The sequence below is a fragment of the Centropristis striata genome, chromosome 8 (assembly GCF_030273125.1).
Source record: "Centropristis striata isolate RG_2023a ecotype Rhode Island chromosome 8, C.striata_1.0, whole genome shotgun sequence".
Taxonomy (NCBI): domain Eukaryota; kingdom Metazoa; phylum Chordata; class Actinopteri; order Perciformes; family Serranidae; genus Centropristis; species Centropristis striata.
This window is the reverse complement of record NC_081524.1, coordinates 21,735,886-21,755,584: the sequence shown is the minus strand read 5'-3', so window position 1 is coordinate 21,755,584 and position 19,699 is coordinate 21,735,886. Positions and strand designations below refer to the sequence as shown.

At 38.1% G+C, this 19,699-nt stretch overlaps 1 protein-coding gene across 2 annotated transcripts in view; it reads left to right on the top strand.

Moving 5' to 3' along the window:
• Positions 1-19,699, top strand: part of sema6e (sema domain, transmembrane domain (TM), and cytoplasmic domain, (semaphorin) 6E) — a 176,154-nt gene that overhangs the window by 112,883 nt on the left and 43,572 nt on the right. For both annotated transcript variants that reach the window (XM_059340224.1, XM_059340223.1), the window contains exons 9-16: positions 5,912-6,002; positions 7,315-7,437; positions 10,021-10,109; positions 10,310-10,527; positions 12,200-12,331; positions 12,582-12,737; positions 15,841-16,017; positions 16,509-16,646. In XM_059340224.1, the coding sequence (XP_059196207.1) occupies positions 5,912-6,002; positions 7,315-7,437; positions 10,021-10,109; positions 10,310-10,527; positions 12,200-12,331; positions 12,582-12,737; positions 15,841-16,017; positions 16,509-16,646 (1,124 nt within the window). The remainder of the gene's footprint in view (positions 1-5,911; positions 6,003-7,314; positions 7,438-10,020; positions 10,110-10,309; positions 10,528-12,199; positions 12,332-12,581; positions 12,738-15,840; positions 16,018-16,508; positions 16,647-19,699) is intronic.

The window sequence follows — 19,699 nt, the reverse complement described above, 5'->3', positions numbered from 1 at the left end:
AACAAAAGAGGAAAAATTGATGCAGAAAAAAAATCTTTTCACAAGTAAATAAATGAAATGAAATGGTTTTTAAAAACAACGATGAATATATTTATTTATTTATTTATTTATTTATTTAATATATTAATTGAATTGCTTCCGTTTGTCATGTCCTTATTGTTTTTGGAGGGAACTTTCCATCAGTTAAGAGAAGCAATATTTTCTAGTCAAGGACAAAACTCACATTAGCTCACATTACATCATAGAGTCAGAGAAACATCTGAAATGGTTTTAAAAATGAATTAAACAACAATGAATATATATATATGTGTGTATATATATATATATATATATATATATATATATATATACATATAATTCTTTTTTTTTATAATTTCATTTATTTATATATATAATATAAATAATATAAAGTATGCTCAGTGACGTGTCCACACTAGAAGATAATTGGGCAGATTTTGGGTCCCGACAGTCCCGGGGTCGATTCTGATTCAAGGCTGGTCCGAACAGATTATCTGTAGAATTACGGGTTTACAGACATGATCTTAATGTTACCGTCTGCAGTAGAGCCTCCCTGATTTCAAGTCGTAATCTTGTACACATCCTGTAGTGTGAAAGGAACAGTAGAATATCGAGCAGAAACCTGCAACAGCCAATGAGAGCGAGCCAATCACTCATGCACTTTGCTGCGTCACACACACACTGCAAAATCAGTACAAGCCAAGGTCTTCTTAGGCATGATCTCATTCAATTTTTTTTTTCTTTTGTGGTGCAAAACACAAGCTGATTATGATAGTCCACCCCCGTGTTTGTTTTATTCTGTCACGTTTGATCCAGGGGTGGCATGATTCCAAATCTAAATCTAAAAATTCATCAAAATAAGCTTAAAATTTCAATTATCAAAAGCAGGATCGCCGAAATTGGAAATCTGACCTTTTGGTCTCAATGAAGTCCATTCCAGAAAAATAGAGCTGTCATATCACACTTTATTTATTTTTTTAAAGACAAGATAAGACTTTATTTATCCGCTGTGGGAAAATTTAGTCATCACAGCACATACAGACTGAGTTTACACAAATATAAAAACAAGGATAACTGCTGCTGTCTGTTGCTCACCTGCTGCCGTCTTGGCAATTTTTAGATTAATTTTCAATCATTAATACTATCAGTAATACTAATCAAGCATTAATAACGGTCGGGAAAGCAATGATATGTTGATCATTTAATCATACAAATAAAGACTCAATACTCCTGAAATGGTGCTGAAAAAAATGTCTAAATTGAAAATTGTATCTAATCATGACCTTAATCAAATTGTGTATTTGGAGTCATGCTGGATCACGTAAGCCCCTGGAATCACAGCTGAAATCATTTAGTTTAAATGCCAGGTGTGCAGCTTTGTATCACAACAAAGCGTCTTATATGTGCATTCTTATGATGAAAACATGTTTTTAAAATCAGTTAAATTCTGTAAATCTTCTGCTGTGCACCAGGTACAACTAGTTACAGTCACAATGCCTAGTTATGGCTTTAAGATATGAATGATCACAATCATTGCAACAGGTTGTTAGATGAATTGTCCATAACTGCTTATCCAAACTCTGTCTGTCACAGGGGAGACACATGGAGACAGACAGACAATAATTGAAGCTCTGGTCAATTCAACCAAAAGTAAATATTTGATAATACTGAATTGTTGCCAAGTTTAGTCTGGGGGCTTATGAACTAAATGGAGCCTCTCCAGAGACTGATAGTACCTGGAAAGTATTTCTCCAGGATCAAATGACGTCTCAGGTGTCATAAAGGACCTGCACAGTCTCTCGGCTCAGCTCCAGTCTGTCCAGAGCTTAATACACAGGAGTCAGGATGATGTAAAATGTTTAAAGAAGTGCATACCAACCTACATCCAACCATCATCATCATCATCTACCTGCCGTAGAGCAGCTGATTTACACATCACACCTCCACAAGTTCTTCCTCTTTGCAACCCCCTCCCCCCGCTGCGTCCCCCCTCCCCTCGTCTTTTTCCCTCGCCTTGAAAAAAGTGCAAGAGATGACTATCAGACAGCTGGGGAGAGAGGGAGGAGGTGTAAATCATAACAGAGAATCTGTCTCTGGGACTGCACAAAAACGTCTGTGGAGGACAAGAGGGGATTGAGTAGAAAGCATCTGTGTTGTTAGTGTGTGTGTGTGTGTGTGTTAGTCAAAGACATGAATGGATGCGCAACCACGAACATGCAGCTTCACTGACCAGACTGCTGAGACAGCTGGTCTGTAGACAACAGAGAGGCTGTCTTCAACATGCGTCTGCGATACAACAAAACCTTGAAGCGTCAAATCCATCTGTCTTCATCTGCCCATTGGGGTAACGATCCCACAGTCACTACGCAGCTCCGTCCAATCCTCACTCCTCTCTAACGTCTGAGGTCGTTTTTTGGGATTAACAAACTGCTGTTTCGCTTCAAATCATGTCACTTTGCAGGCAAAGAATCGGGTCAATACTAATCAGATTTTAAACTCTTTAATTTGATTTAAAGAGCACAAATCTGATTACTGAGTGATATTCTTAACTATATTTATTTCTGTTTCTGTGGCAGCAATTCTGCTCATAATACAGGTGCATCTCAATGAATTAGAATATCATGGAAAGTCCATTTCCAGTAGTTCAAGTCAAATAGCCCCAACCAAGTATTGGGTCATATAGATGGACATACTTTCAGAGGCCAACATTTTCATATTGAACATGCTTTTTAAATTGGTCTTTTGTAAAAATGTAAGCCATAATCATTATAATTAGAAGAAATTAAATAAATTAAGACATTAAATGTTTCATTCTGTGTGTAATGGATCTATATAATGTGTAATTTTCATTTTTTAAATGTAATTACTGATATATATAAACTTTTCTATGATATTGTAATTTATTGAGATGCACCTGTATATATTTTTCTCAGTAATTTCTTAAATAAGTATTTCTTGATTTCTCATCTTTTTCACAACTTTCCTGGGTTCAAGATCACATTGCTGGAGTTTATTTTGGAGAAACATCATATTTCTTACTAAGAATGCAATAAGCCCCTTGCCTACCTTGTCAGATTTGAACTTTGTAAATATTGAAAGACGCATTTGTCAAAGAAAAAAACCCCATAAAAGTTACATTTTGTGTCACACTGATCCACACATTTATATTTAGGACAAACCCTTGTGAGTGAGTTCTCTGCTGTCATGGTTCTTTTGGTCACATGTTTTTTTCTTTGGTCAGGTTGCTTTCTTGCTTCGGCTCGAGCATCTGCTTCCTGTTGTGAAAGCCAAACTGGAAAACACTTTAAAAGCACTTAGTCTTTGTCACTTCTACATGTGTGATTTACCCGCAAATTGTGAAAGGCACTTCTCACTAAATCTATGCGAAGCTCAACTTTGCTGCTGTATGGGAAGAACCAATAAAAGCAGCAAAAAAAAAAAAAAACTAATCAACATCCAATAACACAAACAACTCAGACTGAGTCTGAACAATAAACACTTGATGCTTCACAGGTGTGATATGTAGGGCAGAGCTGTTGTGTTGGATTGCATCAGGTTCAGAGGTGTAAACAAATACCCCTTCAAGAATCGGAAGTGTTTTTATAAGGATATCCTGAGGCATTTATGCAGACTTCATGTAGCAAAGTTCTATTATAAGGTTCTGGATCGCCTATTTTCTCCTTCGCTGGATTATTGTATTGTCACGTACTTGGAAAAAATAAAACACAAATCCTTTTTCCAAAATGGTTTCGTGGAGGAATTTACAGAAAAGACATCTGACAATATTTAAAACATGATGCATCCATTAATAATTGAGCTATCAGCCCATATGTGCAGCCAGTGTAATATCTCAACTTCTTAGCAGTTTTAACCAAATAATAAACCAAGAACAGTTAACACAGCTGGTTAGAAGCTTAGTTTCATGTTGTTTTAAACAACAAATGACAAATGTTGGTCCCAATATCAAAGTCTTTCTACCAAAAGAGATGTAAATGTATGAACTCCTAAAAAACAGACGGATAGCTCTATTGTGCCAGAATTATTTGATTCAAGCTCATTTACATCTGAAGTCTCCTGGCAATAATCAACACACAACCCCAACACTAAACAAACAGGACAAGATGCATAAAATAAATCATGTGCAGCAGTACATAAAGTACACAGTAGAAATAAGGATAGCAATATGTATAATCCCTTTTTTTTTATAATTAACAGTATGAAAGTTCCATTAAAATACAGTTTTTGCATTCCATGATAGCCTTGACTTGGTATTTGCATTATTGTAACCACTAGGATTTGGACTGGTGTAAACATTTTAAAACCGGTTTGGTATTAAGCCAAACACCGGACCGAATTCCACTTCGCAAGTGGAACATAATGAGGGTGAAGCGACTCAAGTCAACTTGGTAGCAGTGCTGCATCACTTAGCTAAAAAATCTAATGAAAAATGCTCAATTTGGCTGCCCGATATACTTCGGCTACAGTTAATATAGCTGGGCAGTGCATGTGCCTAAATAAAGATTATGTGTCAGACACTAGAGGTGGGGAAAAACTCAATACAGCATAGTATCGCAGTATTTTGCTAGGTAATATTATGTCGGTTCTTGGCTGCCAAGTATCAGTATCGGTATTACCGCCGTTTTCGCTGTTCCGGAGGTCGTGGTGTGCTCACTTTTAGGAATATACTGGAGATACTGGTATCATACGAAACTAGAAGATCTATGTATCTATAGGCAAAAAGTATGTCAGGATATCGTGTCCGGAAATTGTAAAAATAAAGCTGCAAAGTAAGGCTATTTTTCATGTTTCATGAAAATAGGCTCCTCTTCACATACATGGCTGCCTTCCAATTCAGAACTTAGAATTTTCTGTTAATTGACAAAACAATTCCTGATTGAATTTAATTTTGTGGACACAAAATGCAGTTAAACAGTTAAATCGCAAAATATTGTATCGCAATACTCGCCATATCGCAAAATGCTTAAAATCGCAATAATATCGTATCGTGACTCAAGTATCAGGATGAATCGTATCATGGGACCTCTATTGGAATCACGGTGTAGTTTGATTTAGCTACATGACCCCATTGGCAAGTTAACTAATCTGTAATTTGCCATAATGAAAATTGTGTAGTGCAGGTTCAGCCGGTCTTCATTCAATCAAACCGGTTCAGGCTCTTTTACAGGACCGGGCTGGTGAAACCAGAAATGGTGTCCAGGTGTGACCTCTGTATTCAGGGTTTGCAGTTTGAGGTCTCACACAGAACAACAATAGAGAGCACGCTGCCTGAGTCTGAGGAGTGACACAGCGTCCTATAAACCATGTGTTAATGGACTGTTAAAGTGGAGTGCAGTGTGTGTGTATGTGTGTCAGTCACCTTGTTGCTAAAGAGGGTGTTGAATCGGCTCCGCATGCATTCCACCTCCATACACACACAAATACACACCACTGGGTTCTTCTTATTGCCGCACCTGAGGTTTACAACCTTGTTAACAGCATGTCGGAAAATAGCAGCTAAATATCTGCGGCTGAGAGATAAACTGTCCTCGGAGCTCGTGACTGCAGGACCTCCAACTTCACACGCTTCTTTTATGGACCCGACCCACATACAATACATCAAATAAAACTAATCTTTATGATGCATGTGTTGGCTTTCATAATCACAGATTGATTTGGTACGCAGCCCCTTGCATTCAGCCACAAGACTTTTGTTTGTTGATCTATTTTGGAGCCGGAGCAGCCGTGACCTCATGGGTTTATAAGTGTAAACAACAACGCTGTTTTCCTGTTGTCGCTGTGTCTTTTATATCCAATTTTTCCATTGGATTAGCTTTACAGTTCCATATACAGCCTTATAACATCTTCTGTTGTCGCTGTGTCCTCTCTAACCTAGATGTCCACACTGGAGCAGGAAGGGGAGGAGGTGGTGGGACAAGCTCGATGCCCCTTTGAGTCCCGCCAGTCCAACGTCGGCCTTTTTGCAGGTGAGCGACTGTAGAGACCGTCCCGTCATTAAATAGTCACAGGTTCAACCCCCACAGCTGCTGATCTGTCATTAGTCCTCTCAAAGTCTCCGTAAAGTTCAGTAATCTTTTGATTTCAGGATTTATATCAGGTTTAAACAGTAATGCGCTTCATTTTCTTTTTAATTAAAATGGCATTTACTGATGGCATATGAAGTTCTCACTGGTAAAGTAACCATTATTCCTGACTGTCAATATATTTGCTAATTTAGATAAAGCTAATCTGCCCCTGGAAGCTCTTTAGTCAATGCATCAGCTAAAAAGCTGCAGCCTTGCTTGCTCAAAGGTGTAATAAATGTTTATTAGGAACCCTTTTTAAATTCTGACTAAACCAGTTTTATCTCATTAAATGCAAATGTGCATATAAACACTGGAACATTTTCAGATGCCTGTTACAGTTAACCACCTTCCTAGGTAGTTTTTTGGTTCCATTCATTGTTTGCAAAATATTAAAATCATCTAGCAGAGTCGTACAACTTCACGAACATAAGTCTAAATCATTTTTTGTTAATATTATGCACTAATGCAGTTGAAAGATGATGTACAGAACAGTTATTACCTCATAATGATTTTAGAAAGGTTAATGCAGACTTGGTGATCTCAAAACTGAAGTATTATGAGTTCATTTATTGATATTGTATGGAAATTATTGGAAAAAAAAGAAACGCCATCAAGAAAATATTAACTTAAAAAACACACCAGCATGTCTTGCAGTGCAATAAAGTAACCTACACATGATTCATACTGAATCAAACGTATTAATGTAGTCAAACACGTGAAAATGAAAAAACTGTAACCGAGAATATGGAACTAAAAATATAATAACAGACTAAGCAGCATGTTAACTACCACTACCTAATTTCTGTTCTGTCTGGAGGAATGTAATTCAGTATAAGTGCACAAATCATCGCAGGCTGTAATCTGAATTTGCCCCTTGATGGATCCTAATTTGTGGTTAGATTTTCTGTACTAATCATAGCAGGGAAGGAAGCCGATACTTTGTGAACATGCCGGGGTCGAGTTCAGAGGAGAGTGAAGACAGAGCCAGACCTGCACTCAATGCTGCCAGGTTTCCACTGACATTTATGCAAAGTTCACGCCAAGTGTTATTAAAAGTGACACATTCTCCTACATCTGTTATCCTCTGCCTCTTTTTAAAGGGCAATAAAAGTCACCTGTGACCAAAATAGACACTTTAAAAGAAGTGGGTTATGCTTGGGAATTGTGACAATGTATCTCAATTACTTTTTTTTTTTTGTCTTTCTTGTCTCAGGTGGTGATTTCTACTCAGCCACCATGACAGACTTCTTGGCGAGCGATGCAGTGATTTACAGAAGTCTGGGAGAAAGTAGTCCTGTTCTGCGTACAGTCAAGTACGACTCTAAATGGCTGCGAGGTGAGCACCCAGCATGTTAAACTGTAAAAAGTTCTCACGTTGACATACAGAAGTTCCACTATTAGTGTCGAGTTGTGGAAATGGAACCCCGGGCGACTTCTCATTCCTCTGATGTGTCAACACGTCTCGTTGGGTTCTGAATGCTGATGCTGGTTCCATCTTGAATCAGATCCCGAGTCTGCGAGATTCCAGGATTCACTGAGCTCAGAGGATGACAAATCTCTCCTTAAATCTTTTATCCCTCCTTGCCCTTTTGTAGTAAACATCCAGACAGCTTGCTTCTTATTTCTAGCCGGCAATCACAGTCACAGATTCCGTCAGCTGTAACTGATTAACAATAATTTCATAAGTAACTTGGCTCATGTGTAGTTTATGTGTTTTCTGCAAGCTGGTGTATGTACTCCGCCAATGATACATCGCTCCTAACACCACTAAGTGCATCACAATCTCACAGTGAGACAAAAACAAAAAACAAAGTTTTATGTGTGTGTTTGTTTGCAAGATCGAGTAATTAGCCAATTATTTTCTTGATTAAACACTGACATACAAGACTTACCATCCTGGTCATCCTCATACAATAGTTGACGTTTGGGGTAGGGGTGGGCCATATGGCGCAAAAAGAATTTCACAATAATTCAGGGTATTTTTGCAAAAACTATATTCTTGACGATATGACAAAAAAATATAGAGAAGTCTGTATAAATAAAAATTGTAGAACAAAATAAAAATCAACCATTAATCTTGTAAAGTTTTGTGAAGTGCAAATCTCAACCAAATACAAAATATTAACTCTTGACTCAGAAGTAAAATAGTACTGAAAACACTCTTAGCAGGGTCATTCTGCATAAGGAGTATTTTTACTTTTGTTATTTAAATATATGTTATTTTGTTGTTGGTACTTTTGTACTTTATCTTCAGTATTTTTTGAATGTGATGAAATGAAGTTGTCACTACGTCAAGAAGTAAGAATGTCGCCATTATCGCAATATGCATTTTTTTTGTCATTTAAAAAAAATACCGGAATTATCATGAACACACATATGTATGTGTAGTATGGGGTTTATAACACATACTTTCTACCTAAATGCACCTATACAAACACTTTAGCAATCGAAAGTAGCAAAAGTTAACATTGCATGTGTTAAGTGAACTGCTTTATCACAACATTACATTGTTGGTGGTAAGTAAAGTGAAATTCATTTTCATGTCTTTAAAACAATCTTTACTGCATTATAAGGGGTTATTATGTGACGTGCCTAAGTCTTGATAAACCATGCAGAACATTACAAGAACAATTTCACAACTTAACGGTTTTCATCCAATATTGAAATAAAGCTTGACACAATTTATTCTGTATTTTTCTTACTTTGAATAAATCATAGTGTTTTTGTGTCTTAAGAAGAAGCATTTAACTTGTAATTATCTCCATAGTTTATTAAAAGGCTGGCATCTGGCCAAAAATAACTTATGATGCAGGATAGATTATTGATGATGATTATCTATAGTGGCTATAGACTAGCCGGAGCCAATCAAATGTCAGGATCATAACTAGATAAACCAGTAAGTAAGGATTAATTTAGAGCAGAGTATTTTCCAAACAACTACTATGAGTCAGTAGAAGGTGATGCACCAAATTCATTAAAATTCATGAAATGTTGAATATTTTTTTGTTGTTGAATTGAAAGTTTATTTATCCACATGATGACATTTTTTTTTTTAATTATGAATTCAGAAATAAATACAAAGCAAGAACAAGAGAAAAACATTTTTTTAAAGGGCCCTATAAAATCACTATTCAATAGCATCCATAAGACACTTATAAATCATCATAAGTCTATAATGTTAATGACTGTTGATATAGTGCACCCAAAAGCACTTGTTTGTAATGCACAAGCAGCATTATAAACACATTATAATTCACTATGAATGCAGTCGTAATGCACTACAGATTTGTTGCAGCTTAATTTTCTGTTGACACATTAATCATAGCAGGCTACACCTGCACTGTGTGTGATACACACTGTATATGTATATACAGTATTACCAACATTTACTAGCTTGTATCTCATCTGATTCAAACTTTAATGTTTCTCAACCCCTAAAAGCTGACTATGACACAACTCAGCTGAATCTTTGGGTATTTATACCCTTAGTTATGCAGAATCTAAACCGAAATAGATTCAATTAAAGGATTAGAACGGATTCCCATTCAGTGGTTGGATTCAATACTGTATTCAGATTCTGCAAATGCAATGCAACGTCAGCCCTATAAATTACTGCATGTCTGACTTGAGCTCAGTTATAAAGGTGTTTTTATCAGCACTGATCCAGGACCAGCTCTGCTATTTCAATACAATGAATGTTATTGCTGTGATTGGAAGTTTTCCTCCTTATCTTTCTCTCCTCTAAATTCAGATTTTCAAACGCACTCCCTGCATCTCTCCTGGACCCATTTTCCAAATTGAGCATTTGTGTTTACCGGCTCCTCTTCCAGCCTCGCTCACAATACACATGTCATGCTGGAAATAAGGCATCACTGCCAGCGTGTTTGTCACACACATCTTTTCTTCCTGTCTCCCACAGAGCCCCATTTCCTCCACGCTATTGAGTACGGGAACTATGTGTACTTTTTCTTCAGTGAGATTGCAGTGGAGTACACCACTCTTGGCAAGGTGAGCGACTTGTTTCAGAACCAGACACTCACCAGACTCGCGGTTTGTGGTGTCCATGCTTTTGTTTCTCAGTGGAATGAAGTCAGACAGCATCACTTGCCACGTTGACCACAACAAGAATTTAAAAGGAAACTCAGAAAAGATCATTTTATGGATCATTTTATGAATTAGTTGTCACCTGTAAATGATCTTCCCCTCAGGTGGTTTTCTCCAGAGTGGCACGTGTTTGTAAGAATGACAATGGCGGTTCGCCGAGGGTGCTGGAGCGCTACTGGACGTCGTTCCTGAAAGCCCGGCTGAACTGCTCCGTCCCGGGCGACTCCTTCTTCTACTTTGATGTCCTGCAGTCGCTAACAAACGTGCTGCAGATCAACCACCGGCCGGCCGTGCTCGGCGTCTTCACCACACAGGCCAACAGGTTGGGATCAGTGTCTCTCCATACTGTCAGCTGGGCTGCATGTCCGCTTTCACTACAATCTTTTTTTAATTTGTGTGTGGGATGTTAAAGGTTAAACAGGGTGTAACGTTGTTCTTTAAGAGGGAAAAAATCCATACAGAAATAGTTTAGCCCTGTCCCCCAATTTTATATCAATCAATCAATCAAATTTTATTTATATAGCACCTTTCATAGGGATCAAGTGTAATACAAAGTGATGTACAGATTGAAAATAACAACAACTTAGAATATGTAATTAAAGGACATGGAGACTAATGAAAAAAATAGTGAATAAATTTATAAAATAGATAGATAGATAGATAGATAGATAGATAGATAGATAAACATGAATTAGAATTAAAATAAACATTTAATATAAACAATAACATATAGATAACAGATAAAAGCTAACAAACATGAAAAAGTGTAAACCTTAAAATTGTCATGAAAAGATAATAAGATGCTAATAATAAGAGACTACCTTAAAGCCAGATTAAAACGATTTTAGTTTATATTTAAAAGTATCTATTTACAGTAGATATCTCTAAAATGATCTATATAAAGTGCTGGTGTCTGTCTGATCCATTCCTTGACACTCTTGTGATTCAGAAAGTTGAGGAGGGTGTCCACTGATCAAAAGTATGTTTATGCAGCTTTGTTATCGCTCTAAACCAGTTGATGGAAACATCCCTAATTAGCATTTCAAAATTTCACTTCAAAATTCGATTTGACTTCAATGGAAACGCGGCTACAGAACCCCAAATTGCTCCCAATGATCAGACCATCACTTTAAATGGCGTGAATGACCAGCAAAACCTTTAAAAAACAGTGTCCAAAGAAATGGCAATACAATCTCTCCCACAGCAGCTTATTTCACACACTCATGATCTTGCAAATTCTCGCATGTTTTGTTATCTCAAAAATCAAGTAACATGTTGTCACCGAGTCAAGTTAAAAATAAAGTGCAGGAAGCAACCTGAACCTTAAAACCTGTGACACCTGAACCGCTTGTTCTCAGGAACAAGGAAATTTTAGTTTTATTGTTTTGAGTCTTTTGGTTTTAACTGAAGCGTTGAGGCAGGTGTTTGTTTGTTTTGTTGTGTATCCTGATTAAGTTCCAAATAAGAAATCAAATTTAAGTTAAAACCACCTCTTCAAATCCGCCTACAACCTTTGCCTTTTTTTCCTTTGTTTATTTATTTATTCCCTGTTAAGCGTCTTTGAATGTTTTGAAAGCGCTACATAAATGCAATGTATTATTATTATTATTTTAAGCAATTACTTGATTGAATTAACAGAACATGTATATTGTGATTTATATGGTTACTGTGATACAAAATGATGTATACTGCAATAGAAGATTTTGGCCACATCGCCCCTAGCATTCTGTTTTACTTACATTTTAGACGTCAGACGTATTTTTGAACTTACCTCACAAAGCGCTTTAGAAACAATAAGAATATTTAAGGCGAAGAATAAAAGAGAGGGCAAAGAAATCACAGGATAAAAAAGGAGTATTTTCATGTCCGTGTCTGAGCCTGTCAGAATCCTCTGAGTTCTCCTTTATAAAAAAGACAGAGGTTGTGCCAGACTTGGACACGGTGCTCTTGTCTCGCTCTTTCTAATGTCATCTCCCTCTGTTTTCCTTCAACAGCATCACCGGCTCGGCAGTCTGCGCTTTCTACATGGACGACATCGAGAAGGCCTTCAGTGGCAAATTCAAAGAGCAGAGGAACAGTGAGACAGCATGGACACCTGTTCCAGAGGACCAGGTCCCAAAACCAAGGTAAGAATCTTTAAATAACAAACTGTCACTTTCCAGGAACATGTTTTTCTGCCTTTTTACGGTGACGTTTCGCAGCTGCTGCTGTTATTGTTCTGCACCTACATCTCCAGAAGAAGAAGAAAAAAAACAAGCAGCCACACAAGACACCTGTGTTTCCCTACTGCTCGTCGCCAAAACCAAACAGCTGCCGGTGTTTTCACATCTGTAGCCGCAGAACTGAATTCACTTATCTTTGCTGTTTGTCATACAGGCCGGGATGCTGCGCCGGGGAGGGCTCAGCTGCCTCCTACAAGTCCTCCACCACCTTCCCCGACGACACCCTGACTTTCATCAAGTCGTACCCGCTCATGGACGAGTCCGTCCCCTCGGTCAATGACAGACCATACTTCACCCGGACCACCAGCAGGTATGGACACCTGTACTCATCTGACTAGCAGACCTTTATTCCTCTGAACCCCAACGAGCCGATTCAGGGTGTTTTCTGCTCTTTTTATATTTCACTGACAGTGGCCTTGTATATATACAGGTGCATCTCAATACATTAGAATATGATGCAAAAGTCCATTTCCATTACTTCAAGTCAAATAGCCCCAACCAAATATTGAGTCATATAGATGGACATGCTTTTTAGAGGCCAACATTCACATATTAAACATACTTTTTAAAATTGGTCTTTTGTAATATTACATTTTTTAAATTATTAGAATTATTATTAATTATAATTAAATTAAATTAAATAAGACATGAAATGTTTCATTCTGTGTGTGTGTGTGTGTGTGTGTGTGTGTATGTATGTATATATATATATATATATATATATATATATATATATACATATTTTAAATGAGAAATGAAAAAAGAAGTTATTTGAACAGAATTATCACCATTTTAAGCTTTGTTACTTTTTCAAACGGAAACTTTCATAACTTTTGATTTGTTCAAGGATAGTCAGAAAGTTTAAATTCCAAATATAATGCCTGTTTTTAAATTTTTTTTCTACTATTTACAATATTTTAAAGAAAACATACATTTCAGTCCCGTGATGCTGGGGTTCAAAGGGTTAGAGAGTCCTCCAAGAACACCCCAGCACCTCCCAGCGTCCTCGCAATTCAAGTTCTATGAGCTGCGTTTATTAGCTATTAAAAATTACCCACATACTGTATGATGCTGAAAATTAATCAGTGACAATTTTGATTAATGGTTTAATCAGTTCATCAAGCACAAATATGAACACACATAATGAAGTTAATAATTAGTTACAGCCCACATTCCCACACACTGTATTTTTTTAAATATATAGGGCGAACTAACAATTATTTTCATTCTCAATTAGACTGCCAATTATTTTCTTGATTAATAGTAAAACTTGAGACCATTCTTTTTTTATCTCCTGTTAAAGTTTCCCAAAGGCCAAGGTCACATCTCCAGATGTCTTGTTTAGTTTTCAGTGATATAAAAAGCAGAAAATCCTCACTTTGGAGGAGCTCGACACAGAGAATGTTTGTTGTTTTTGCCAGACGGTGTTATTTAAAGACTCATTTTGCAGAATTTCTGCTGTTGATCTGAACAATTCATTGTTCATTGTTTCAGCTCCAAAAATATATTCACATCCACTTCCGAGTTTGATTGAACTGCAACATTTCACAGCTTTCAAACCTCATGGTGATTTATAATCACAAATCTGTTCTTCCAGATGTTACCAATGTAAACCGGTAGACCATGATGTAACACCTTATTTTTATCATGAATCTGAAAAAAATATATATGCAGAACTCTTGTTCAGATGCTCTGTTGGCTCCTTTGAGAGCATCTTCATTAAGTCCAATTAAAAACAGAACCATTAGTTGGACATCAGAGCCAGGCTGCAGTCATAAAACAGGCCTTTAAGGGAAGAAGCCAGCTTCTCTTCTTTTATGGTTCGCGTGCAGGTATTATTTTCAATAGCAACATAATGTACTGGCAGTGTTTCCACACTCTGGGCTGTGATTGGTATCGATGAGTGAGCTCAGGTGGAACACACAACCTTGTCCCTCATTAAAACCCATTGGATTTATTCAACGGTCGATCTTAGCCCACATCAAAGACGAGCAGCGCAGGGAGGAGGGCTGACAGACCTGCAGACCGAGGCAGTCACCTGTGTTTGTGTGTGTGTGTGTGTGTGTGTGTGTTTGAGTGTGTGTGTGTGTGTGTGTGTGTGTGTGTGTGTGTGTGTGTGTGTGTGTGTGTGTGTGTGTGTGTGTGTGTGTGTGTGTGTGTGTGTGTGTGTGTGTGTGTGTGTGTGTGTGTGTGTGTGTGTGTGCATGTGCGTGTGTGTGCTGTGACATTTATGAATCCACTGATATCAACGACGATGATGCGTGAATTGTTGATGAGTGTCACAACTGTTTCAACATACACTTCAAACATGAATGTACACAGAGCTGATGCACATCACAGATTCAGCCTTAGACACACACACACACACACACACAGAGTATACTGGAGCCTCCTCCGTGCCTCCTGAAGCAGAGCCAGGCTGACAGCCAGCCAGACACTGCACCGGCTCCACACTGGGGAAACATGCGCCGCTTCACATCTGGCGCCAAAAACATCACATCTGCCTTGCCTCTCCCCAGAGGAGCTAGATAAATGAAATCTAACCAGAAGCACATCACGCAGTCATTGTGGGGACGTGCCAGTCAGGTCCATGTGGGTAAACACACCAGCCACCGTGGGACCATCTGGGAGGGACGCAGGGAGAAGAGAGGGGCCGCTGGTGTCCTTAATAGAAGAATCTAGAAGGGATGTGATGCCAAGAAAAATACTGGGTGTATAAGAGGAAGTTTGTTAGTTTGTTTGGGGAAAATGCAGGAAGAGCAAATGAATGAGTAAAGCTCATCCCTCTGTCAACAACCACTGGACTCAAGGTGCCCTCCAGCACAGCTCTTAATCCTCAGCTGCTCCAGTGGAGCCAGCAGTAGACGGCTGTGGTGATACTGGGCAGCTCCCAGGTGTATCTGTGTGGAGCTGGATGAATATGAAGCAGCTCCAAAAAATAAAGCAGCAGTCCACTGGACTTCCTCATAAATTCAACCGAAAATGAGACTCAAAAAGAGACTGCAGCTTGTTGAGGAAAGTGGCTAAAGAAGAGGACGGATGAATCGATTGAACGGCTGTGGGTGGATGGGAAGATGAATTAATAGGATGAAGGGATTAGAGGGTGTAGGCGACGGAGGAAGGAAATAGTGGGTTGGTAGATGAAGTGATTGATTGCACACTGATGCTTTATACAATGAGCTCAGTATTCGCCCACTGTTTGTTTTGTTTACAATGGGAAATTGACTTTGACAAAACAAAAACAACAATGTTAAGATGCAAACCAGCACATTTTGGCTTTGTTATCCAACTTACGTCAGCTGAGAGGAAGTGACAGCTCCAGTCACTGCAGATGGCTAACTTTGTCTGTTTATAGTGCATCTTTTCCACCATTACATCAATACTTTTTTTTCCTCTTTTCTTCTTTTATGTAGATTTAAGTTGACCCAGATAGCGGTGGACACGTCTGCGGGCCCCTATAAGAACTACACGGTGGTTTTTCTGGGCTCAGATAACGGCCACGTGCTGAAGATCCTGGCCAGCACCGAGGGAGCCAACGCGTCCTTCAGCACCCAACTCCTGGAGGACATCGACGTCTACAACCCTAACAAGTGAGACAATCTGTCTTCTTTTATCTACGTGTTGATTTTTTCGTGTGTTGGTTTTGTTTTACGCCTTCTATGTTTTTCCTTAATTGTTTTTTTCCTCGTTTTTGTTTTGTTTGCATTTTTTGTTCTTTGTTCTTTTCGCTCGGTATCTTTCTTTCACTTTTTCTCTGTTCTTTTCTCTCCCTCCTCACTTGCTCCCTCTCCTCCTCCCTGTGTTCTGCCTTGATCTGTCCTGCCCACCCACTCTTTGGTCTATTGTAACACTTTGCATCACCCTGTACAGCTCGAGGGGATGCTTTTTTTTTCTCTCCCTGTGTCTTCTTTTGTTTTCTGACTGCACAGCTTGAAAAGTCTATCTGCATAGAGTTCGATTCACAGTTGGCTTTCTGTATAATTTTCAGACTGAGCCAGTCGTCTGCGGCGCTGATTTAAAATATGAAACAAAATCGAAAAATGTCTGATGGCGACAGTTGGTGTTTTTCCTGTGTTCCTAGATGTAACGTGCAGGGGGAGGACCGGAGGGTGCTGGGTCTGGAGCTGGATCGGGATCATCACGCGTTGTTCGTGGCGTTCTCCAGCTGTGTGATCCGCGTGCCGCTGAGCCGCTGCTCCGACTACAGCACCTGCAAGAAGTGAGTCACCTGCAGATCAAAGCCTTACCTTCGCCACAGTAAGGGGGTTGAATACCCCTAGAACAATCAGTTGATTAATCAATTAGTCCAGGAACAGCTTTGAGTCATCCAGTGGATTGCACCCTTCAGGTTGTGAGACAGTGAAACCTTCAGTTAGAGAGTTTGTGTTCAACACAAAGAAATTACATATGGTTTGGGTTATACTGTCGATGCTGCGCCAGTCTGAGGTCAATAACAGCACCTTTTTTTGGGGAAAAAAGTTCACAGATTACCAATATGGTGGTTGATATAATGATTTTTTGAGCTGGGATGAAATGGACCTTTTCTTATGTGGGTTGTGTACCAATATGATGCTGCAAAGGTACTGAGAAGGCTGCTTTCATAAACAAATACGATAAGATAAGATTTTCCTTTATTAGTCCCACAGCAGGGAAATATATCCAGTATTACAGCAGCAAAGTGGATAGCAAGATGGAGGGGAGCTTCAATAAAAATAACAATACATTGTAAACAAGCAGTATAAACTAGAATTATAGAAAAAGGTATTAGCAATTAAACAAGTAAAAAATATTTTATAATAGTATGAACAATTTAGACATGTAGAAATATAAAAGTATTAACAATTTAAACAAAAGAAAAATAAAATAACTTAATTAAAGAACATTTACCAGTATTATATATTAGATCAACCACTTCTAGGAATTAATAATGGAAATTAATTAAAAAAAAATAATAATAATAATAATGGGGAAATAAACACCAGTACTATATGTTCAGTATTAGTCATTTGCTGGCTATTTAATAAATAAAAATAAAATAAATCGGGCTTTAGTTCTCAGTGATGTGTGGGCATTGTGCCAGACTGTTGTGGTGAACACACTGCAGGTTTTATACACACCATCTGGCCTGGGAATGGCCTCCATGGTTTTCTCGATAATAACTTTGGTTATTATCAAGAAAACCATGGAAAATGGCTAGATATCAGCTCTTAAATTAAACTCTTATGAGCTAGTTTTGTTGTTATCATTATATTTGTCTAAACAAATGTACCTTTAGTTGTACCAGACATTGAAATTAACAAGAAATTGAAGGAAACAATGGTCTAATTGTTTTTTCCATGACTGTAGATTAAACAATACAATTATGAATAAGGAAATTACCATAAATTACTGTCCTAATCCAGGCAAATGTCTATCTTGTTGTTGTTGTTTTTTAAAGAAGATTGAAGAAAAGTAAAGTTTAGGGAGACAAAGCTCCATCAAAAGCTGTAACATGGATCAGATGGAGTCCTATTCAAGGCAGCAGTGGGCACTGAAGAGGGTCAAAGTTTGCACAAAAAAAAAAAGAAAAAAAAGATCTTTGGAAAATGTTTCAGGAGGCAGGAAATCAAAAGTCACAGAACAAAAACAAGTCAGAGATTGTGGGACCACACTCAGAAAAACTGCATGAATTTAGGGCTTCCTCGCTGTGTACCGGGAAGAAAACAGCACTAACACTGCCAGGTAACTCAAGTAAAAGAGGATCAATTTCCTCTGCAGCTACCAATTTAAGAAATGTGTCCACTCCTGATGCTGTTAGAGGCTTTTGGACAAAAGCCTGTACCAAATAGCAGATGTTATGCTATTATCTGCCTGGTTCACAGAGTTGGTTGGGCCCACTTTCCCCAAAAAGCACTCGGAGGTTATTAGTGGTGTTGGCAGGTAAGTGAGAGTAAGATTAAACCGAGCAGCGGGGAAACGAAGTGTGGCTGCCACGTAAGAAATGCTGTGGTTAGCGGCAGGGTTGAATATTTTTATAAGCCGATTCTGAATCTGATTCGTGCCTGAGCTTCATGTTGCAGCACACGTGATCCCGAGTTCTCATCCAACTGCAATAAGACGAGGCTATTATTAGTGTGCAATTTTGAGAATATTAGTTACATACCCTCGGGATTTACCGTTAGCATGTTATCTGGTAAATTTTCAGAGTTAATGGTAAGTTGTATATAGCAACCGTAAATGCTCCAAATTAGCTGGTTTCTTATTTGCAGCAGTGAGGATTTGTTGGCATTTTTTTGGTTTCATATCGTTCAGTATTTTTTTCACATGCATACAAGAAATCAGGTTAAACAGGACATCAGTGTGCACATTTATTTACATGCACTGTGTGATCTTGTCATAGCATCTAAATAATCAGACATCTCCCCTAACCACGACCTTATTTTAAAACAATCGTTCACTTATCCATGAGTTGAGCCTGAACTTTGAGTTGTAAACTAATAGTGGAATTTGCACTGGTGGAAAGCAACTTGATACTGTTGATGCCAACGTCATTATCGATTCTGCAAGTTTAATTCTTTATCGATTCCCTTATTGATTCATGTTCAATTTTTGCTGTGTGGAAAAAATATTTGGCCGCCCTCCACAGGTTTTCAGTATCAAGCAACCTTTTTTAATATCTCAGATTTAGAACACAGTGTAGATGAAATAATAATAGTTGTACAGCATTTGTTGTCTTTTAGGTTTTCTTTGACAAAGAAGGAATCTGCTAAGCCTGCCTGCTTGGCACTAACGTTGTTATTACAGGATATTTACCGGCAGGAGCAGACGTGCTGTTGGGTTGGGAGGCAGTGGCTCTCGTGATGTTCCACATGTTGCTGCTGTCCCACTTATAATCTTACTTGGTGAAATGAAGCCACACTTTGGTCCATTTCTTCCTCTACACCTTGACTCCTTCTTGTAAAAGATTCCTTGCAGCATAGACAAGTTTGATTTCATTCTTTTGCAATGTGTAGAAAACATGTCAACATTGCTAAAAGGAATTTATTAGGCATACGATTTTGAGTTTGGAACCAGTTATCATAACAATATTAATGAAAAATAAATTTTATTTATAAAGCACTTTTCAATGTTAAAAGCAATCCCAAGGTGCTACACAGTACAACAAGATTAAAAACAGGTTTAAAAGCCAAAGCACAAAGATACATTTAAGAAAAGGGTTTTTTTTAAAGAGAGAGGTTTTTAGGCCATTCTTAAAAGAGTTGTAGAACCTGATAATGTAATAAATTCCCGATA